This window comes from Rhamphochromis sp. 'chilingali', assembly GCF_963969265.1.
Source record: "Rhamphochromis sp. 'chilingali' genome assembly, chromosome: 15".
Taxonomy (NCBI): domain Eukaryota; kingdom Metazoa; phylum Chordata; class Actinopteri; order Cichliformes; family Cichlidae; genus Rhamphochromis; species Rhamphochromis sp. 'chilingali'.
In genome coordinates, this window is record NC_137942.1 from 17,596,089 (window position 1) to 17,620,688 (window position 24,600).

The window sequence follows — 24,600 nt, forward strand, 5'->3', positions numbered from 1 at the left end:
GCCAGTTCAAGCCATCCAAGCAGCATGCTCCTAAAATGTTTTCCTGCTGATATAAAAAATCTTCCATCTGGAGATGCATTGAGCATGTCTTTCATTCGGTGTTGACTCTGTGGGCTCAGTGGCTTTTTGGGGGCAAGTCCAATTAACCAATTTGTCAGGTGCATGATCAAAGTCAGAAGCAGCGGAGGGAAAGGTTTATTTAAGGAGGTGTCATAGATTTGGTCAGTCAATACGTACTTTCTTTTCAGTTCCAGCTTCCTGCTTTCCTGTGACCGTCTTGGGAAAATCCGATATGACTCCGTGTGATTTAAAATGCTGTGTGCGCACACGCCAAGTATCTAATTGCTTTTTTAATGGTCTGCTCTGCGGGGAATTGGTTGTTTGGCAGTTGCGCACCACAGAGAAGGACCATTGTGTCAAAGCCTGTCATTATTTCTTTCCCACAGGCTCGCGCATCCACCCTTCCCCTATGACAGCTGACTCTGAGTTTGGTTTGGTAATGTTCATAGATTTTTGAAATCAGAGGAGAGTGTCCAAGTGTCGCAAACAAGGTGCAGATTGTTTAAAAAAAAAAAGAAAAAGTCAAATCAATTTGTTTCATGCGAAAGTGTTCCAATTTTGAGATAGATTTAAATGTCACACAATTTCTCCCTTTACTTATTCAAATGCACATCTCCTCCATTGGTTAGATTTGATGAGGGTGTGGTCTCACTTAAGAGCAGTTGACATAGCCCTCACTGGCAATGGGCTTTAACAAGGATGCGGTCTGTGTAGGAACAGAGAAAAAGTGTTCCGAGGGGAAAAAAAACAAGAATCAGAAGGTTTGAAATGTTTTGAGTTGGTGCGATGTGCTCTCCGGAGCGCTTCCGATCAGCGTGGGGCATAAGGAGTGAGCAGAACCGGTGTTCTCTTCTGTTCACAGCAGCAACCAGTAGATTCTGAGCATCAGGTGAACATTTCATATAGTAGCTGTAGCCTGCTTCTTCTTCTTTTACCCCGGGCTTCTATACACTCCACTTTAACCACAGGGCAGATGGGACGCAGAAAAACAACTATGACCAAAGAATCCGCGCCCTGACGCGCTCCGATGCGTGCATGCTGGACCGGTGAGTGTGTGGACTAGTATGAAGCGCCATGGCTTGGTGTGACCGCGGGGTTCAAACGCTGTTGGCCACTGTGGGGGCTTTCGCTGCCTTTAGCCTGATGACCATCGCCATCGGCACGGACTACTGGCTCTATTCTCGGGCATACATCTGCAACGGCACTAATGCCACCACAGACGAGACACAACCACAACCCAAAAGTAAGAAGGGCGATCTCACCCACTCTGGGCTGTGGAGAATCTGCTGTATCGAGGGTAAGCTCTGCTCACTTTGTGGATTTAACTGTGCTCATGTTTGAGAAAAACACGCCGGGTTTCTAGTGAAATGTTGTTAAAAATATAGCACATTTTATTCTCCTAGAAACTATTTTTTTTGGGGGGGGGGGGGGGGGGGGGGGGGGGTTTCGTATGAACCTTTTGCTTCCCAGTGTGTACAATCAGTCTCAGTCTGAGCGCACAAAGGACGCCTTCCCTTTACGCATGCCAAGTGTCTCTTTCTGGAGATGGGCACGCAATGAGAAAGAGATCACACACGCGGAACAACTTTCAGGTGATAAAGAATGAGACAGAAAAAACAAATATGCACACATTTACAGATTTGAGGGGCATAAAAACGGGAAAGAAACCGGCGTTGCCCCGCTGTACACGCTCTTCTCGAGCTGTCTGCCAACTGTTACATCTCATTGTTCAAGCGCAGGCCCACACAGTCAACTCGGCTGAATAGTCTGCAAACGAATATGATGCCAAGACGGCGCGTCTGAGCCCATTCACTTTTAAGCTGGCAGGAAATGTGCGCGCTATCAGTCTACTTTCATTCATGTCTTCATTGTATCCGTTGCTGTTGCTTGGCAACATCCCTGAAATTGCTATGGAAACATGCCCGGTGATTTAAAAATAGATGACTCTGAGTTCACGTCATGTCCGAGCAAAAAAAGAAAAAAAAACTTATTTGTTGTTATAGAGCATCAGGTAAACAATATGTTTTTCACAAGCTCAACCTTCCCGAATGTGTTTTGAGGGGTTTCTTTTTTTTTCTCCTCCCCTGCTCCCCCTTTTTCTGATTACATGTTCGATAAGGAGGTGCGCTGGCAGTGACGTCTTATTTCGGAGGCAGACAGGCACTCATTCATTGACCAATCTTCCTTCCGACCACCTCTTGACTTCTTGCCTCAGAGAGTGGCTTCAACTGATCGATTTGCTTATGGCACAGACGTCTGTTATGACGCAGTGATTGATAGAAGACAGTTTGAAGCAAAACGAGCAGAAAAATAAATAAAACACAGAAGAATAAATGACAAAGGGGGCTACACCTGATCTTAGCGTTCCCCCACCTTCCGAATCCCATTTTAACAACTGTTTATATATATTGGATTTCATTCTATATAGAAGTACAGGATACATCTCCTGGTGTATGTTTTTCTTTTCTTGACTTTTTTTTTTGAGGACACTTGTATCAGAAAAAAAGAAAACACAGTTCTGTATACAATGCCTGTGCAGCCTATGTAAAATCAGCTGGTGTCAGAATCAGTGCTTTTCCATTTCTGCAGTTCTGTTGATTATGAGCCTGTTTTGAATCACATTTCCTGGAGCTAATGTCATCAGAGGCCACATATCGGGAAGGATTGAGCTGTCGTCATTGATTTGACTGTTCTGGGCTCACGCTGTGGGTGAAGGTGGACGGCTCGGAGAGGAGAACATCCTCGTTTGTTACGAGTAGATAGTTTCACTTCTGTGCTTCTGCCTAAAACTATAAGCTGGAGGCTCTGTTGTCATGGAGACTCATAAGTGTAGAGGAGAACACAAGCGAGGAAGTCCCCCCCCCCACCACCACCACTTCTACCACCTTCACCATTACTCCAACCACAAATGTACACACACCCCTCTGGCCATAAAGACAAACAGACTGGGTTCATGACAATTAAGGAGTAGGCGGGAATATATAAAATGAGTCTACTTTATCGGAAGGTCATTATTTCCCTCCTCTGTGGAGTCTTTTGCATTTCACAGCCGGTGTTTTGACTTCTTTTCCCCTTTAATGTTTGTTTTCCCACATGAATATTGTAAGGCCACGGAGTGCACCTCATTTGCAACAGAATCGGCAAGCATCAGAGACTATTGCTTGTGACTCTAGTAAATACAACCAGCTTTTTAAAACGAGAAATAACCTAATGAACAATCCAATTACCAGGTACATATTTGCAGTAAACGTCCCAGCTGGTGGCGGATTGGTGTGAGTCGGGAGGCAGCTGTTTTTCTTGAGGGTCAGTGGGAGCGCTAGTTTAGGTTGTGTGGGGGTCACTTTGCTATTCTTGCCATTTTCTAAGAGTCTGTAATTAAAATGTAACAACTGAGAAGTCGTGAAGGGGCACTAATTAGCCAGCAGGGCCCAACTTCTATCACCAGTCATGCCATGCTCTGTTCCTCAGCTTGATGCGATGTTTTCCTCTGTTTTATAGGTTTAAGTCCTCAGTTCTCCTCATTCTGTTCTGTGTTATTGCACTTAGCTCTTTGTTACTTCGATAGTTTCCACAGATCCACGGTTTATGTCACTGTGAAGGTTCTCAGTTATCCAGGTCATTGTAGTCAAACGAGCTTGCAAAGCAACTAAAGAAGTCCAGACGTTTTTCTTTGCAAGCTCCTTTGACCACGGTTTATGTCATTGGGACCAAGAAAAATCTTTGCCATCAGCCTGTGAAATGTGAATATTTGCTTGTTCATCAGTTTAAAAAAGCAGTTTTTTGACTTTAGAAAATTACTGACAGATACCTTTTCTAAACTTACTTCTGTTATTGAAGATAGTTAGCATCAGATCCACTGATAATGAAATGAATTGTAGTTTTATGGAATAGTGCGCCTTTGCTCATCTCATATTTAGGGTCTAGGGGCTGGTGTCTTCTAGATGAAGCTCATAAAGTGGTGATTTTGAAACCTCTGCAAAAACAGCTGATGAAAAACAGTTGATGATTAATCTAAGTTGATCTCTTCAAACCTTTAAATCCCACACCCTCGTCTTTGTGCTGTACACAACCGCCACTGCAAATTAGCGGACTTAAAAAAATTTTGGTGCTTTTTAGCCTTTGTTGCGATAGGAACTTAAATAAAAGACAGGAAAGGTGCAAGAAAGAGCAGGGCAAAAATGATCTCAGGGCAGATTTGAACCCAGGCCTCTAGAGCTACAGTACCATCACCTGTTTCCAAGACTGGAGAGGATTGTCAGAAGTGTCATTTTTCTGTGTTGGCAATCACATGTGGGATGGCAATTTATGTTTGGCCCACATCTGCAGTTCTCTTATGCTTCTCTCACAGCTTGTGTTGACTGACAGTGCTGACTCAGGATGAGTCACAGCCACAGGTCTCCATTATATGGGCCGGATGTCAGGTGGGCATCTGGCCCACAAAACAGTTTCTGTAACCCAAGGAAGGCCATCCTCAAAACTGAGTGTCCAAAGTAGCCCAGATTAAGCCAGAAAAGTGTCTGCACCTTTTCCTCCTGCCTGTGTACTAACCCGAGACTGTCTGCACGGTGTGCCTTTGCGTTTAGTCTGCACATTTTGTTTCTGTAGCACATTTAAAATCCAAGCGTTTTACAATAAAAACAAAAGAGCTTCTAAAACTCGTCTACTCCTCTACTTACATCCACATCATTCATGTAACATAACACAACAATAAAGCCTTCAGGTTTCTGAAGGCTTTTCAAAGAAAGGCATATCTTTAGCTTAGATTCAAAGACAGTTACATGTTTATCTGATGTCAAGTTTTATTTTGCTGTTTTTACTGCCTGCACGTTTTTCCAGTGTTTTTAATCATCTGTGTTAAGCACACTAAGTTTACTTATAATAAAAAATTGGTATAAATAAAATTTGCATTGGAATTTCCACTTCAGAGGCAATCGGAGCAGCAAAGACCCTCTTGAAACAATGGCAGGATGGTCAGGAGTGATTGGGAAGCAGACCTTAATGATCTTGAAGGAGTGTGTGGACCCAGTCTAACTACCACATATACAGGTGCAAGATTGTTTAAGGCTTTTAATAAAAACAGTGATGCTTTTTGTTGGATTCTGTTCCTGTGACATTTTGGAATAATTGTTAATGTGCAAGAGATGATTGACCAACTACAGCATACAGTGCTTGGCAGCAGTCCAATCTAGATGTAACAAAAGAAGCAATTTTAACCTTGTAATTCTTGAAAAGGATGAAGAGGTGTTTTTTAACTCCTTCTGACAAGATCTAGATTTACTGTTGTGGTCAAACACCTAAAAAACCTTAAAATATAGATGACAAAACTTACTGGCTTACCCTTGTGCAAAGATTTATCCTGTGGTTTGGGATTACACTGGCTCTGCAAGTGATGGAACATATCATGTTGCTGACATAATCAGTCTCATAAAGTGGCGTCTTTCTGTCATTTGCACAGGGCTCTTTAAGTTATTGCTCCTCACAGCCTTATTCACACACACAGTACCAACAGCACCTCTAATGAGTGAAGCCACATCACACAATGTATCTGTGCATACACATTAGTAAACTTTGATAAATTGATCAGACACTTATTAAAATGTAGCTCATAAACTATGACTCTGTGTGAGTCACCTGCCTGAAGTTACAGCCACAATGTTATTTGCTTTCAGATCCTGATCAAGTCTATCTCTGGGGATAATTTATCATAAGTAATTAATGAAGTAACCACTGCTGTGCTCCAAGCGTAAAAGCCAGCAACTCTCTCATTTTGGTGAGCAAATGGGTTGTGGTGCTGTCGCTGTGCTGCAGGTAGAGTCAGCAGTGAGTTACTCTGTTTCTTAACAGTCAGTCTGCAACAAAGTAAAGACTTTGTAACATCAAATCTTCGGTGTATATAGATGTAAAACTGTAGAGGGAAAATTCAACATTCATGAAAAGCGTTTGGTCATTTTGGAGAAACCAGTGTGTCCCCGCAGCAAGGAAAGGCACATGTTTTTCACCTATGTGATGTTTATATACTGAAGCTGCTGCTGTAATATAGTTGTTTTTTTTTAAGAGTGGGTTGTTTGTCAACTGAAAGGTAATGAAAGGAAAAGATTTCGATCTGAATCGCAAACCAGATACACGCCATGGTAATGATTCAGTTTAACTCAGTTCAATTCAATTCTATTTATATAGTGACAATTTACAACAAGGCGCTTTAACCACAAGTAAGCCAGCAGTCTGAGAGCAGATTGTCAAGATTTATAAATGGCTAGACGTGTTTACTTGGTTTAGGAGAACAGGTGGCTAAGAGAGGCTCCTTAGGTGGGCTGGTTTCTGAGAGAGGTGTGGGCTGAATGGTGAAGAATGGGCAAGCAGGTGGGTCGTGGGGAGGTATTGGGATCCACAGGCAGCTCTTGCGCTCCAGCAAATTCATCACCGTAGTGGATGGAACGATCAGGCAGAGAAGCATTGCTGCACACGGTCCTTAAGACAATTAAGACAATCCAGATGATGACAGTGAGTTGAAGGTGTGCAACAGCCGGCCAGGAAGAGCCAAGAAAAGCCAAGAACAAAATTAAAATACGCCAGGCCTGCCCTGAAGCCTAAGACAAAGTGCTATATTGGAGTGATATTGTACTATAAGGTCTTTCAGACAAGCCGGGACCTGAATATTCAAGACCAACACTTCAAGATTCTAAAGGGATCCAATGAACAGAAGCCAATATGTCTCTGGTTCTAGTCCATGTAATGATATTATACAGACAAGCAACAGTGGAAAGTAACAGAATTCATTTGGAAAAATATCAACCGTATGACATAAAATTCCAAAAGAGCACCTGTGCAGATATGTTAAAGCTTTCTCATTTGAATCCACACTCTTACAATGACCTCTCAAGCACCATGTTGAGAATCCATTATACATGTACATTTTTAAATGAGTGGCAGAGCATAACAGGCTTCACAGCAGACTACGTGATAGATCACAGTTTTCTTCCAACAACTTGGAACCCAAGCGGAGCTGTGTTTGAAGAAATTGCAGCCTGGTGACAATTTAATTAACCAACTGTCAGTCATATCAACACTGAATCACTGATGTCTTCGCCAAATTGCTTTTCTCTCATCCTCACTTGGACTGAAAAGAAAGGAGGGGTTTGTTTTATTACACAGAGCTTTTTTCTTCTTTTTCTTTTTTTTTTTTCACCCCTGTCCTGCCATCCCCAGCTCGCAGCGCAATAATCGTACGCGGAATCAGTGCGAGTCGTTTGTGGTATCGTCGCTTACAGTGTTTTGTCTGTAACGGCTTCATAAAATGGATTCATCCCTCCTTTTTCTGTAAAGCTCAGAGCGCTCTCCCTCATCAGCTGCTCTCCGTCGCAGAGCTGAAAGAAGTAAGGACAATAAAGCAGAACAGGTTGCTGCTGAGCCCGTTTGTTGTAAAGAGTGTAAGGTGCATCGCTTAGAGGAGGCTACGCAGCTCCAGTGAAATGCAGCATTGATGTCCCTTTTGATTGGTTCACACATCAATCTATCCAGAGCCAGCCAGGTGTGAAAACGAGGAAGTGAGGGAACGTGTCGCATGAAGCTTACTGCCATCACCTGCAGTTCTCCTGCAGACACCGGGGTGAGCGAGCAGTGACTTGATGAGACAACGTTATTTGGTGTATTCCACCGAGGCCGCCCTGTCATTTGCTATAGGCTGAGCTGCTCTAATTCAAAACAACGACAACGTGCATCATGCTGTTGCCAGTGGCACCACAGCTGTGGCAGCTGCTTCCAATGAATGTGTGTAAGTGTGTATGAACACGTGTTTTTGTTTTGTTTTTTTGTTGTTTTTTGTATAGGCACGTGCCCATTTGTGTTCACAGCCATGCCCGCTTAAGCACTGACAGATCTTTGAAGGGGGAAGTCTCTTATTTAACGGGTATCATGATATAATGAAAATGTCAAATGCATCCTCTGAGATTGTTTATGTAAATGAGCTTATTAAAAACTTACAGGGGTTGCCATGGAGAAGAGGGAAACAGGATGCTCAGCATGGGGTTTCACAACTCGAATAAGGCCCTGGGAACCCATCATTTCCCCACTAATATGTTGACTGTGTAGGAATAATTCCCAGTTTGTTTCGACCCAGTCATACTGGAAGCATCAACCTAATAAGCACTTTTTTTTTTAGTTTGTTTTTTTTGTTTTTTAATCACCAGCACTCCTGCAGCTGATCTCAGATCTCTGCCCTTAAACGCTCTCTCCCCGTTCTAATTTCTTTCTCCTTTTTAAGGTTGGTTCCTATCTTTACGCCATCCTCATCGTTCCTCTGCTCGCCTTTGTTGTTTCATTTCCTTGTACCTTCTTCCATTGTTTAATCTCCGCTTCACCCCTCCTCCTCCCACCTGCTCAGTATTCAGACTTTATTTCATTTCATGAAGGGTCCATCTCACAGCCTGCACACACACACACACACACACACACACACACACACACACACACACACACACACACACACACACACACACACACACACACACACACACACACACACACACACACACTAAACCCTGATATTGTGTTGATAACTGTCACTCATAAATCATTAACCTTGAGGCATCCACTTATAAAAAGATTTCCAATCAGTACCAACATTGTCCTCTATCTCTTCCAATCTACATATCTCTCTCTCTCTCTCTTTCTCACTCTCTCTCCAACACACACACACACACACACTTGTTTTGGTATCTTAATGAGGACATCTAATTGACATGATGCTTTCCCTAGGCGCTAACCCTAACCATCAAAAATAAATGCCTGATCCTTACCCTCAAACTAAACCTAACCATAACCTTATTGTAACAATGACACTAAAAACACATTTTGAGCTTCAAAAATGCCTTCAAACTCGTGTTGATGGGCATTTTGTCCCCAAGTGACTGTTGGTCCCCACGAATATAGCAGCTCGCCAATTTTCTGTCCTCACAAAGATGTCTAAACATCTAAACGCACACACACACAGAGGAAAACAGAGGCGTCAGACTGGCTGAGTAGCTGAGACTGGACTGGCTATTAGTAACATTTTAGGTTCACAGTGAAAGGTTTGTTTTTGCAAGCAGCGTATAAAAAGTGTAAAATCACTTGGATGCAGAAGCAGAAAAAGACACAGCCAATCATGCAAACAGAAATGCGCGTGTAAAATCTGCAACAAGCCTTGCCGCTCCAGCACGATCCGGTATTTACACAGCAATTAACAGCACAGCTCAGGTGCCTGTTTTTTTGCTGTTTAACCACATGAGCCAGATGTGTGTGCATGTGTTTCTTTTTTTCACAAGGCACAAAGTCTCACGTTGCTGCTTAAAATAGTCCAGAACCCTTTTTTTTTCCATCAGTGACTAAACACAGAAACTTGTGCTCCATTTCCACAGACTGATTTGACACTAATTAATTTGATGTCCCTTATAAAGCAGCAGACCTAGTTAATGGAAGGGAGCGTGCCCTTAAAAGCTGAGCGACAGAGAAAGGTGGTTCGGTGGCTCACCCTCAGGCACCTGGGAAATGGAGTTGACAGGTCTCTGTCTGTGTGCTGTTAATGGGAAGGTTGGTGTTCATGCAGCGGGTCAGGCCCCATCTCTTTTGTCTGTTAGACCGGGCGGAGATGAAGGGGGAATATATTTTCGACATGGGTAGAAGTCTTTATGCTTACAGAGGCAGGCAAAGCTTAACTGAGCCTCAGCTAATGAACCATTCACAGACCCCTTTTTCCCTAAACACCAATTGTCCAATGATGGTGAGGCAACTAGCAAAGCTATGTCAGGCTTTCATCGTCCTCACAAGCCAAAGTAGGGGGCAGGTCCTTCAATATGAGAGATAAATGACTTTAATAAGTTTAAAGAGCCTCTTTAGCCTCTAAAAGCACAAACCCAAAAGAGAAAGGAAAATATTTAACGATGTCCTCATGTGTTAGAACATAGGTTTAATAGAGTATGAGGACTATTAGCATATTATTAACAAAACACAATACTTTAACATGAGTCACATAGACAATAAGAGGTGTCCGATTTTTACATTTTCCCTATCGTTTAGCAACATGCTACGTGGCAGGGATTATGGCCAATACCTCTGCACACAACCTCAAACAAGCACACATGAACATGCAACACATAGGCCGTAGATATGTTTATGTAAATATATGCAAATTAGAGCCCAGTGCAGCCCATCTCTAATACTTTAGATGTTCCTCCTAGAATAAGTGTGTTCATATGGTTAATGAATAGTCAAAGAGCTCACTGCATTACCACTACTGCACAGAGCACATCTATTAACCCCACCCCTAACCCCCTTTCCTCTTCACAAGGTGTTGTTTATACTCGCGCTCAATTAGAGCTCAGGGCCTCTCTGAGCTTTAACCTCTCCCTCCCTCTTTCCTCTTTCTTTCATTCGCTCACCTTGGTGTTAAAAGCTTCCCGCACAGTCTATTGTTGTGTTGTTTAAATAGACTTCTTGTTCTGGCATTCAACCATTCACCTGGATTTGGACACGCACCACAAGCCATCAAATCCCTACGGGCATTGCAATCTTAATCACACAGCTATATAGTCCTGCCGCTTTTTCTTCTTCAAATGTGTGTGCACTGAACTGTGATTTCAACTTTGCAGAATTCACGGTCTACTCAGCGAGCTCTTAACAATAGTTTTGGTCAAAGGTCAAAGTCTTAACAATGGAATCTGGGAAAACGTGTAGCCTTTGCATGCTGCATGTACAGATTCAAGTAAATGTTTCCAGCCTAATGCTGAAAGAAGAGAAAAGGTAAAGGAAAAAAGAGCTTATTATGAAAGAGGGGAAGGCTTTTTAACATCATGAACACACAAACATTTGCCTGATAGTTGACCAAATGAATCCCAGTGGAAGCCATGCTGTGTTTCACTTTTACCTTGAAGAAGAAGCACTATTAAACATGAAAAATAGTCTGAGGTCATCTGAGAAGTGTCTTCTCACTCCATCTTCTTTTATCTAGATCCACTAAAGCATCTTATCTCTGCAGACTTAGCAAAGACACTCTGTATTTATATATCAGATGAAGATTTTTAATAAGCTAGGGAGATACAAATTAATTTTATTCAGTTCATTTCACTTTTATTTATATTGCACCAAATCACAACAACAGTAGCCTCAAGGCTTTTTATATCTTAATGGCCCCACAATAATGCAGGCTCATGGAGGGTCAGCTATCTGCTGTGATCTACTGGGGGTAGAGTAGGGAAAGAGGACAAAGGACACACTGTGGTAGAGAGTCAGAAGTTAATAATAACTAAGTAATTGCAAAGGGGAATATAAACCCATAAAGAGTAGAAAAGAGGTGAGTAAAGAAGTCCACCAGTCCTAACTACAAACTTTATCAGAAAAGAAAGTTTTAAGCCTAATCTTAAAAGTAGAGAGGGTCTGCCTCCCAAATCCAAACTGGTAGCTGGCTATACCAGAGAGATGCCTGAAAGCTGAAGGCACCTTTGGAACCATGAGTAAACCAGCAGTCTGAGAGCAACATGCTCTATCGGGGTAATACTAAATCATGAGGTCTTCACGATAACCTGGGGTGTGATTATTTAAGACCGTGTGTGAGAAAAAAGATTTTAAATTCTATTATTGAATTCAAAGGAGCCAATAAAGAGAAGACCCCAAAATTAAAAAAGAATGTGCTAAGAAGCTTCAACTGGGAGTGAGCTAAGTGGGCAGATTTTAGTCAGTGATGTCCATCTTTTCATTGACAACATCCGTCTATGGATATCCAGACAGCTGAACACAAATAACCATAAACATATTCATCAAAGGGTCAGGCAGTGAGAGAGTGTGTGGGATAGATCAAGTGCTGCAGGTAATGTGCGAATGTCATTTGTAGTGTAAAAACTTTGAGTTGTCAGTAAGACTAGAAGCATTTTTACCAGTGTTTCCAGGACCACATTTTGCATAAGCAGCACACACACACTAACACACAGCTCACAGACCCACAACAAGGTCAAACCACACTGACCTGTGTCTATGCCACAGTGACAAAGACACATTGCCACTGCTGGTGGAAAAAAAAAAGTTGCCCACAGGGAGGAAGCATCAGCCGCTATCACGCAACGATTCCACCCACGAAATGATTATATAGGTTGTTTGTTCTTTCTGTCTGAAATGACTCACATAAACACTACTGATCTGGCATATATAGCAACAAAAATCTGCATTAAGTGGCAGGGGAAGTGGTGGTGGAATAAACACGCCTAACTTCCCACTGGGGAAGCTCGACTCTTGTCCAGGACCATCTTTAAGTTTCGCTTTCTGTCAAAATGTCTTCCTTAGGGTTGCGAGTAGATTATCGCCCGTTCTTCAACACACTGTTTTCCCAGCAACCATTTTGGCATGAAGTACTAGGTAAACACAGGTGTTACTAATTACATTAATGTTGTTTGATCCTGTCCTTAATTAATGTGAACAGCAGCACCTGTGTTTGTAGATTTTAATTGGAAAGGGATGCTTTGAAAAAGGTCACTGTTTAAACATGTTAGGCAGCACCATGCTCCTATGAGTTGTACGTTGTTACGGGGGGAAGGTGGAGGGGATTAACTTTGGGATATCTTTCCAAGAATAGGAAAGAAATCACCCTAAATGTTTAAATCAAATGCAGCCTTGATGTGTACAGCGGGCTAGTGAGGCTCATTCTTGTGCTTTTCGCCCTGCAGGCATTAATCAAGGCAGCTGTTACAGAATCAACCATTTCCCTGATGACAACGACTATGACACAGACAGTTCGGAGTATCTGCTACGTAAGTGTTCCCGACTTGTACATTTCGTCTGGTACCGGTAAAACTGTGTTACTCCTAAAAGGAAAAACAGGAAGTCCTCTGACATTCAGCATCTTGTCATTTGATTGTGAAAGCAGACAGATAACTCACTTATCTATGTAGAGTCAGAAAGATATACGAGACAGTGAGGTTTCACACATTTCAAAGCTTAAAGTCATTAAAGCATTATTAAACACTATTATATGTTTACAAGCAATTTTTTGGCTGTATCTATTGGATAGTCTTCATCTTTATTCTACTCATTAACTGATGTCTTAGATTTTACATTTCAGTTGCAAAATCACTGTTACAATGAGTCTAAACCAGAGTTTTCCTTGTTTTTCTTTGAAAAACTGGCTTAAACATGACTTGTGATTAGTCTGATACACAATGAATATTCTGTCACTGGAGACCCATCACTTAAAGCTGATTCAGAATCTGCCTAATATGCAAGAACAAAGGAGACTTGTCAAGTCCAAACTCAGTCCATTAGCCAGTCTAAATAAAAGGAGGGCTTAATAAAGGACTTTACAGTTGAATAAGCTCATTCATCTTTGGAAACCTGTAAAATGGCACAGTGATTCATTTTAGGGTTGGTGATAGTCAGCGAGAGTGCGTGTTGCAACCCACAGCTGATTAGCAAAGCTTTGTCACAACAAAGCCCCAAAGCATGACTAATAATGGAGCTTAAAAAACAGATCAAAGAAGAGGTTGAAAAGAAGTGGTACTGGACTCGAAAGGTTAATAAAAAATATATGTTTTATAATATATTTGATAATTTATGAAACTTGGTTGTTACATTAATTCATACAGTCTTGAAATAAACTGCATTTTTAAGCCGTTTACAGTGACTACTCCATCCACTGCAGGTGTAGTTCGCGCCTCCAGTGTGTTCCCCATCCTCAGTACCATCCTGTTGATGCTCGGCGGGCTGTGTGTTGGGGTGGGCCGAGTCTACAACAAGACAAACAATGTGCTCCTAAGCGCTGGCATTCTCTTCGTAGCTGCAGGTGAGCTGGAGGAAACATGCACTGTCATCCATGTTTACAGTCAAGTCCAGTCTTGCATGCTGGTTTTACAAATGGAGGGAAGTAACTTGTACTTTGTCAGAGGTGCAATCATGATGATGAGCTTTATTTGCCACTAAAAAAAAGGCACCATATCCATTCTTCACATATCGTACAATACCAAGCAAAAGTCTTGCGCAGCCCCTGGTTTATTTATATTAGAAAAATGGGAACCAGGTTCAGAGAATTAGTGAGGCATATGTAGACATAGATGGAAATACTGCAAATAAGGCAAAAATAGGGTTTGTACAATTAAAATGAACTTGAAAGTCAATATTTGGTATGACCACCTTCATTTTTAACACAGCCTGAGCCACAGCAGTCTCTTAGGAAAGCTTACTTGGCATTTCTTTAAGTAGTCTTCAGGAATAGTTCTCCAGGCGTCTTGAAGGACATTCAAAGCTCTTCTTTGGATGTTGACTGCTTTTTGTTCTGATCTCCTTCAACATGATCCAACACTGCTTCAATAATGTTGTGCTCCAGGCTCTGGGAAGGCCAATCCATCACTGATAGATTTCCAGGGATCAATGTCATGCTGAAAAATGAAGAGGTTGCCAACGTTTTCCATATGTTATTATTATATGTTGGATCAAAATCAAAAAAAGGGAACAAATCTACCTAAGGGTATCAATACAGGAACTTGAACATGAATCTGAGGCAGTTTTCTATTTTCCAAATTCCATAAATTACCCAAAATACCCTGACAGAGTGGGGTTTTTTTTAAATATCTGTAGGCACTTGATATTGGATCTCTCTCCTGACCTCCTCCGCACATATTGATGAGGATTTGAACTAAAAATTTCAAATTTATCACTCAATAAGACCTCCAGTTCTTGTGTAATTTGGCATACCTCAGCCTTTGCAGGCCTGTTTCCCCAGCCATCCTTCCACTGAGACCATTTCTGAGATGGATCAACTGAAGAGTCAAATCCATCTCTCAGGTCCTGTGTCAAGTCTTAGCTGGATTTTTTTCCCCCCGTTACTTAAGGACATGACTTTCAGATACTGTTTATCTGCACTGTAAAAAAAAAAAAAAAAGTAATATAAAAGTATTTTACTGTGTATTTTACAGTTTTGTACTGTTTTTCTAGAATATCATTAAATTTACATAAATAGACTGTGATTTTACATTTCAAATGTAAATTAAATGTAAATTAACGTAAAATCAGTGTAAATGTAATAAAACATAATTTTCTTGTTTTTTAAATGTATTTGTCTGTACATATGCAAATTTAGATAGCTTCTTAGGACTTCCACTTCTTCTTTGGTCCTCTGCTTGTGCAGTTGCCCTTTCAAGGACACACTGTGCACTTATCTAGGAATAATCTAGTTGGTACAATACTACGATTTACTTTTGTTGAACTCTGCTATTTTTGTAGATTCTGCTAAAGAGGGAAGTAATTATAGGTTTTGTTTGTGACAGTAACAAAGAGGCTAATGATTCAATTCAAAATTGTTTCTTTGCTGTTGCCTGTTATGTGTAGATACAATAATTGTTAATCCCCTGAGCTAGGTGCCTTTTTTATGCTTCAGTGAGTCATAGGTTAGTGTTAAGTGGCTTAACAAAGAAAAGTAATCCAGTGAAAATAATCAGATACAAAGACTGGACTGAAAAAACAGCAAACGCTCCCATACAAAAAAAACCAAAAAAATTTTTAAAGACCTTCAGAAAGCCTGGAGAACTGTTGTTAAAGACCATTTTAAGATATTACAAGCAAGTTTGGAAGCAACATATAAATAAATAAGGTGGTGGCTCAAGATTCTCTGTACTGTAAGAATCAGAGTGTACACATTTAGAACCTCTGTTGTGACGAGAGCCTGTAAACGCTGGTTGTTGAAGTTTCTCGTGTTACTGAGCCTCACCTTTCATCTGTTTCTTGTTTATCAGGTCTGAGCAACATCATTGGCATCATCGTCTACATCTCAAGCAATGCAGGAGATCCCAGTGACAAACGTGATGATGACAAGAAGTACACTTACTCCTACGGCTGGTCCTTCTACTTTGGCGCCCTCTCCTTCATTGTAGCCGAAACTGTGGCCGTCCTCGCCATCAACATCTACATCGAGAAAAACAAGGAAGTTCGCTGGAAGGCGCGGCGTGAGTTTATCCGTTCACTCTCCTCCTCTTCTCCATACTCAAGGATTCCGAGCTTTCGCTACCGCCGGAGGACGTCGCACGCCAGCTCTCATTCTACGGAGGCTTCCCGGGAGAACTCGCCCATTGTTGGTCTGAAGGGGGCGGCATCTTCCAGTGGGGCCCTGGATGAGTTGTCCATGTACGCCCTGGCAAGAGACAGCGTGACAGAGAACACGTACAGCCCTGAACATGAGGCTGCTGCTGAGTTCCTCCAGGTCCATAACTGTTTCCCCAATGATATAAAGGATGGGGTGAATCGCAGGACCACACCAGTGTGAGCAGTATTTTGTGTAGCTCAAAGTTTACCAGATGAAGGACAGAAAAAGAAATGAATGAATGACAAAGCGTTGGGCTAACCTGCAAGAGACTGAGCACTTGTGACAACCTGGCATTTCACAGAGAGAGTGTCCACTTTGAAAAGGACCCAAGAAAGACTGGAGGATGCTTTATCATCTGCTTTTAGAGAATATTAAAGCAGAATACAGTTAATATTGTATGTGCTGTAGCCAGTCCAACATTAGCATTATCTTTCAACTGTGCCAAAATTCTTATATGAGCAGTGTGTCAATCGCAAATGATATTTGAGTAATGGTGATTGTGCTTCGTGGGTAAACCTGAGAGGGAAGAGATGTGCCATTCAGCAGTATTCTGCCCACAAATTAAATACCAAGGTGCTAACTGATATGTGCTCTTCACCATAAAGGTGTTCCCTTTGTGTGTGCGCGTGGGTGAAGTTTCTCTTCATTGCTTTCTGACAGGCAGGATCTGTGAGCCATGGTTAACATTTTGGAAACAAAGATCTTTTCTTTTATGTCTGATCCTGTAGTTTTGTTGCATAAACCTAATCAAACAATGAGTGAAAACTGAAAAAAAGGTATAAGTAAAAAGAGTTCTTTCCCTAAAGATTTCTGCCACTGCATATAAGCGTGGCTCTTTTTCAAACTTTGCATTGTGCCCTCATACTTAGTTCTGCTCTATACTTTAATTGTGGGTTTGAATGAGAAAGTTTATGTACTGTGTCTTTATGAAACAGCTCAGTTGTAATGTATACAGTGTTTAATATTTGAGTAGTAGATTGTGCAAGTTAGAAAGGTAGCAAGGGTTTTGCCTCCCTTGCCGTCTCCTCCTTTTTTCTTTCCTTATTCTTCTCTGACATTTGTCTGTGGAGCAAAATGTCCTTTTCTTTGTCACTGGAGCACCTCTTTTCAATGGTCCTTTTTTTTTGCCTACTTCCATATCTGCCTGCGATCCTTCCATCACACCCCCTGATGGAGGCTACATTGTGTATGTGCCTGTCACAAAAGAAGAGAAGCTGACAAAAAAGGGCTGCCCAGAACTGTGAAAACAGCACAGGTCAGGACTTCCTTTAGCTCTGAATGGAGTCTCGACATCCAGGAGGATCGGAGCCAGGCGGCAAATGTGTGTCTGTCTGTCTGTCACAAAGCCTGGCAGTCCATCTGCTAGCCCCCCACCTACCCACCCAGCCCGGCTTCTATGTCAAACAGAGGCCCCAGACAGAAGCAGAGGGAGCTGAGTGGGTCCCTGGAAGATTTGGCTATAATAACAAGATATGTGTGTTTCATCTTGCAAGTCCTTCACTGCTCTTTCTTTTAGTTTCTCAGGAAATACAGTGCAGTGTTGGCAGGTTGAACGCTTTTGAGGTCCTTGAAGAAATGGACTGTTGATAAAGATAAACCTGATTAAAAAAAAAAAGACAAAATGCTGTTACGGCATTAATTTAAAGCTGTGAGCGTTTGCTTGAACTTGATCTCAGAGCCAGGTTTCTTTGGGAGTCGGCTCACTCAACCACAGAATAGTATTTGATTGTATTTAGTGCGCCTGATATTCCTTTAGAGATATCACTTCACATATCCAGCTGAGCACATGTTATATGAAGCCATCAGTATGATTTGTTCTGAGTGTAAATCTTTCACTTTTATATTACAGTGTGGGGAAAAATATGTTTGTAATGTAAAGCTGCAAAGTTGTGTATATATAAGCACAGAGAAAAAAAGCTGAATGTGCAGAGACATGAACAGAGATTCAAAGCATTATTTTACAGAACAACAATAATGCCTTGATAAATCTGGCAGTGGTTATGTGTTTCAATTGACCTTTTTATATTCAGATAAACACACGCTGTTTTTGCTGTGAATCTATTACGTATTCTGTTTTGTACGGTGAAGTGCAGTAAGTCTGTTTAGGAAGAGAAACTATATTTTCTATTCCATGTGTATGAAGCAGCTGTACCTTACTGTATGTGCTTATGTTGATTTATGGCTTACTATGGATATAAGCACATTCTTTTTCTTCATCAAGAAAATTAACTGTAAACATTTGAGGATGGATTTTCTGGAGGGAAGAGAGTCGGATGAGCTGTTTTGTTTAAATAGGCAGAGAAGAAAAAGTACATTTCCATGTTAAAACAACCAAACCGGCCACAATATCATCACTATTGTAAGGATATTTTCAGTGCCTTTGTTCGACGTATAATCTATTGTAAAACCTGCTTTTAATGTTCCAATCAAAAAGCATTTTTATTTAATCTGAATGTACACTGTTTTTGTCTCTGCCACTTTTTAGGTACTACCCCAAACATCACGTGTACAGATAAATAAACAAAATCAGGGTTAAACTGTGTGTTCAGCTGTGATTTTTAAGTGCACACTATCGTGTTCATAGTGGCATTACTAACATGCTAGTGGTACTGTTGGTATCATATCATCTTTAACAGGTTGGCGGCGAAGTTAAAAAAAAAAGTTTACAGGTCTTTATGTAGTCCCATGAAAAATTAAGCACATCCAATGAGTTTATAGCTTGTAGAAGCTATAACTGGTTACACTTTATAATAACTACACACTATTAATCATTAGTAAAGTATTAGTTTATACTTTAAAATAATGAATTAAGTATTAAGTAATGCTTAACCATTCCTCAACAGTGTGTTATTATTATGAACTGCTGCCTAGTAACCTGGCATAATCATGATTTTTATCAGCCCCTCACATCACTGTGGAGGAGTTTTGACCCACTTATCTTGTGTTGCATCAGTTCATTGAGGTTTGGGGCATTTGCATATGCACAGCTCTCTCTGTCCCGCCATCATTTCACTCAAGTTGAGGTCCTGACTTTGACTGGGCCTTGCAATTTTTTTTCCTTTTCTGCGGTGCTTGTCGTCATTGTCCTGTTACCTGGCCAAGTTTCAGCCAAGATTTAGCTGTTGGACAGCTGTCCTCACAGCTGACTCTAGCATAGTTTGGTATACAGAGGAGATCATAGTCAACTCAAGGTGCCCCGGTCCTGTGGCTGTAAAACAAGCCCAAATCATCATCCCTCCACCAGCGTGCCTGACAGTTATGATGTGTTTGTGCTGATATGCTGTGTTTGATTTTCACGAAACATAGCACTGTGCTTCTCCACTTTTGGCCTCATGGTTTTGTGGTTTGCAAAGTTAAAGAAGAAGAGGCATTCTCCTGCAACCCTCCCAAACTGACTTTTTTTACTGACTTGATTGTCATGAACTTTAACATTCAAGGTGTTAACACCGGCCTGAAGAGTCTGAGATAAAGCTCTTGGATTTGTTGCAGTTTCTCTGAACATTGCATGGTCTGACCTTGGGGCAAATTTGCTGAGACATCCACTCCTGGGAAGATTGTAGCATTGTGTTAATGCATAACTGAATGCTTCAGAGCAGCAAACTGTCAAAACTTCAGCTTTTATAGTGGTTCTCACTATAAAAGCTGAGGATCAGTTAATCAAGTGCATTTTAGGTACTATAGTTCAGGAGGTAGAGTTGGTCATCTACTATTTGCAAGTTAATTTCATACCTTTTTAAAGTAGTCTTATAGGGACAATCTTCTGTCAGAGATTTCTGTTGAGGTTTCTTTGAGTGCCACCTGTCTGTGTTCCCATTTAAGAAGTTTACACAGAGATTTAGTCTCCATGAGTTTACTTAACAAGCACGATCCTTGCTTATTTGTCATGTGGCCGCTGATGATCTGATTTTTAGAATTTGCATCAGAGACTTGCGACATGTTAGCAGACAGCTGTGATTGCACTGCTTGCTGCAGTTACACTGCCTTCTCTTCCTTCTCGTTGATTAGTCATTCTGACGTTGAACCTGTTGATTTTGTGATAATAAACATTCACAGTTTAGCAAAAAAAAAAAAAAAGGGGGGGGGGGGGGGGGGTGAAACAGCAGCAAACAAAATCAAAACATTACCAGATTTTTAAGAGACAACTGCATCATTGCTATGCTGGCAAGTAAAGCAAATTTATCAGCTATTTACAGCCACATGCAATCCTCTTCATGCAGCTTGTTTTTCAATGAAAGTTCAATGGTTCATTCAGATGTTTGTCTGACCTTCTCAGAGTCCTAAATGCCTCTTCTATTCAGCTGCATGAGACTGAATCACTGTCATCTTGAATAAACTATGAGCCACTTCAGCCTTGGAGGATCCACATTGTTTGACAAAGAAATAAATCAGCAGGAATCACACTGATGGCAGAGCTCTATAGATCAAAATGTTGAAAAGCTGCTGCACTCTCACTCACAGCGATACCACCTGGACATATGAAGCAATTTTTAAGAATATATATATCAAGAGTCACCCGGCTGATTCAGTCTGTGAGCAAAGGAGATGAATTGGTGATGCTAAATAAAGCTGCCCATATTTTCTTCCTCATTTCCAAAAGGCTATGTATTTTGTCAAATGTGTTGTAGCTGCTATTACTGCACAATACACCATATATGGAATATCTGCATCATGTGTGCTGGTGGATACACAGTGAGATACTCCACATTTAGCTTCGCATCCAAAATGAAAACTGCATTACTCATTTATAGGTGTAATCACACTGGTGTTGGTTCATTTTAATCTAATTAGGGGAGTTATCTTCAGATCAGTGGCGTCGTTAGGCCTATTTTAGGGGTGCTGAAGCCTCCCTAAAATATTCTTAAGCCCCCCTAAATAATTTGGTGGGGTTTTTTTTTTTTTTTTAACTTATTCGATTTTTTTTTTTACAGAACTTGCAGACAAATTCAATATAAAGATGCAGGAATATGAGTTTAAAGAAATAATAATATAAACCTGTCGCTATTCACACAAATATGATCATAACTCGGTTGGTCCCTTTCGCTTTACATTGTTAAGGTAGCGTCAGTGCTTCGTTATCCAATCCCTTCCAGTTGTTCACAGGGGACATCCACATGACTGAAAATCCAGTCCTCGTTTTCACTGCTACTTTACACTCCGCTCGTATACACCTGCGGACACACTAGCGTACATGTGGCAAACGGCAAGAAATCATGGATATACGCAAGTTTTTCAAGAAAGTAAGTCTTCATCACTGGCTGGTAGTAACAATTAGTTAGCTCCAGCTAACAGCAGAGAGTCCCATGTAAATAATGAACCAGGTGCTCCCCATTTTGATAAATAAAAACCTGGCTAGCGCACTAAGTTAAATTGTTAGCATAATGTTAATTTCTGTCACTCGTTTTAGCTCTGAAAAATCGAGCTGTGGTATGGTTATCATCAGTGGAAATAATAATAATCACTCCATCCCCATTAACCTGTAGGAGTCAGGGCAGAGGAGCACAGAGAGGCAGAGGGGAGAGACGTCTGCTGGAGAGGTGAGTCAAAGGATGGAGTCATTTGTGATGGAGACAGTCTGATTAGAATTTTATGGGACTCAATATGGATATGAAATATGAAACATTTCAGTCACGGTACAACATATAAGACCTGTTTAACTTGAGCTTTTATTTAGGAGAGTCAAGGTTAGAAAGTGGAGAGAGCAAAGAGAGAGATATGTATATAAGTCAAATTAGCCTGACTCACATATTTTTGAGGGTTCTATTTTAATATTACTTCAATTCAAGTAATTTAGTAATATTTTTCAGGGCTTTAAATTGCAACCATTTTAGTCACATGCGTGCTCAAAATATAATGTTTGTAACTTCAAAATATTTGGGAGCAACAAATTACTGTGGAGCGGGAGCAGAAGTCATGATATTAGCAATTTACATTACAATTCAGTATGTTTTAATGTATCTTGAAGGGTGAGGCAGAAGGAGTGGCTGAGGGAGAAAAAGGTCAACAGGCAAGTTCAAGTCAGAGAGAGCAAGGAGAGACAGAGGAGCTGCAGCAAATGGATCGAGAGGCAGAGGAAGATCAAGTTATTACAGAGAGAGGAGAGCAAACAGGCCAAGAGAGGGAAAATGATGAAGCAGCTGCAGCAACTCATTCTACTACAGGGTTTGATTTAGGTGACAAAGACACAGGGCCCAGACAGGTGAAGCTGAAGAGCTATCCACATGATACGTTTGGTACACAGAAGTGAGCATTTAACCACAGCTGGTTTGAAAAGCACAACTGGTTAGAATATTCAGTCAACCAGAGTGCAGCTTTCTGCTTCCCATGTAGAGTGTTTGGCAAAAACATCAAACATGATAGTTTGGTCAGTAACGGTTGCAAGAACTGGAAGAAAGCTTTAGTCATCTTTGGCAAGCATGAGATGGCACAAACACATAAGGACAGTGTTGTTACATGGAAAAGCTACCAGGGAACTAGCAAACAGGGAAACGTTGCACAGATGATAGCAACTGCAAATGTGAGTGAGATAGTCGAAAGAAGAGAGTATCTCAGACGAATTGTTGCAGTCACCTCTATGTTAGGGAGACAGGGACTCCCTTTTCGTGGTCATGATGAAGGTGAAGACAGCCCAAACAGAGGGAATTTTCTTGCATGCATGGAGCTTTTGAAGGAGTTTGATGCTTTTCTTCAAAAACATAATCCCCCATCAAATGCACAGTATATCTCACCAACATCCCAGAATGACATGATTGACTGTTGTGCCCAGGAAGTTACTAGTGTCATTGTATCTGAAATGACAAAGTCTAAAGTCTATTCCATCATGGTGGATGAGGCAAGGGATAAAAAGGCAGAGCAGTTAGCTGTTTGTGTCAGGTACGTGTCAGAGGGGGCAGTGAAGGAGCGTTTCCTTGCACTTGCAGAGATAAAATCATTTGATGCCCAGTCCATTGCAAATGAGATTCAGCAGCAGATCCAAAACTATGGTCTTGCAGAGCTTAAGTGTGTAGCACAAACATATGATGGTGCAGCCGTTATGAGTGGCTCCACCGGAGGTGTACAAGCACATTTTAGAAGGCTCCATCCTGAGGCTATCTATGTGCATTGTTATGCTCATCAACTCAACCTGGTTTTGTGCAATACTTGCAAGGCTGTCCCAGAGGCTGTGGAGCTTTTCAGCTTGTTGGAGTGTGTGTATTCTTTCTTCAGCACCTCCCTAGTCAATCATCATAAGTTCATGGAGACTCAGGCAAAGCTTGGATTGACAAAAACTGAGCTTGTGCAACTTTCAAACACTCGCTGGGCATGTCAGTTGCGATCAATCAGTGCAGTTCTTGAGACATTGCCTGCCATTTTGGAGTGCCTATCTGCAATTGGATCCCCCATAGCTGTTGGTCTCAGAGCAAAGCTCTACAAGTTCTCAGCAGTCTATGCACTACTGATGTTTCAGTCGATTCTGTCTGTAACCGAAGGACTCCACAAATTCCTGCAGAAAGAGACTTTAGACCTGGCAGAAGCTTTTATCTGCAAACAAGCTGTGTGTGACACACTTAAGGGCAAACACTCAGATGCATTTGCTACAGAGCTGTATGAGAAAACCAAGGCCCTGTGTAACACCCACAGTATCCCTGAACCAGGTGCCAAGACAAGGCACAAACAGAGGAAAATGGAGGATTTTGTCCTGGAGGCAACTGTGGGTTCACGCACTGAATTGAACAACTCAGACACATTGAAAAGAGAGTTACTTTTCCCTTGTGTGGATCGGATGGTTGGCGAGCTTGATCAAAGATTTTGCAGTGTAGATGCAGGGCTGCTAAAAGGCGTCCAGGCATGTAGTCCTGAATCTGAGAACTTCTTGAGTGAACCACACTTGAATGAACTTGCAAAGCACTACAGACTTGACCTGAAAAAAGAGGAGGTTCTGGTGGCCAGAAACTTTCTTACCCGGAAAACAGAGGCTGGATGTCCACCCAAAAATATGTTGTCTGTGTACAACCTCCTTGATTCAGACATGTTTCCCTCTCTGAAGGCAACCATCCAAGTTGCCCTAACAGTGCCTGTCAGCAGCTGCTCGTGCGAACGGTCCTTTAGTGCACTGCGTCGGCTGCACTCCTGGCTGCGTCAAACAATGGGTCAGAAAAGACTTCACAGTCTTGCAGTCATGTCTATTGAAAAAGACACGCTTCAGCATCTGAGTCGCAACAGAGTGATTGACCGATTTGCCACTCTTAAAAACAGACGTCATTCTTTGATGCTTCCACCCACCAAGTAACTGGTGATTGCAGCCAGAAAAATGTACTTTTTTATTTTCAGTTTTTTTCTTGTTATTGATGCGGCAAACACATTTCCTCTGTTTTTTTGTTGTACTGTATTATAAAGCAGACTGAAATAAAACAATAGATCTATTGGTGGCCTAGGATGTTTAATCTGTCCAAAAAAGTAGGAAAACAATT

The 24,600-nt window shown here is 41.4% G+C and overlaps 1 protein-coding gene across 1 annotated transcript; it reads left to right on the plus strand.

The window, feature by feature from the left end:
- The first annotated feature begins 744 nt into the window (after window positions 1-744).
- Window positions 745-18,678, plus strand: LOC308410646 (voltage-dependent calcium channel gamma-4 subunit-like). Its single transcript, XM_080904153.1, has 4 exons — window positions 745-1,357; window positions 12,750-12,833; window positions 13,721-13,861; window positions 15,807-18,678. Exons 1-4 carry the CDS (start codon window positions 1,135-1,137, stop codon window positions 16,331-16,333), a joined length of 975 nt encoding a protein of 324 aa, XP_080760279.1. The 5' UTR covers window positions 745-1,134; the 3' UTR covers window positions 16,334-18,678.
- Window positions 18,679-24,600: the final 5,922 nt, after the last annotated feature.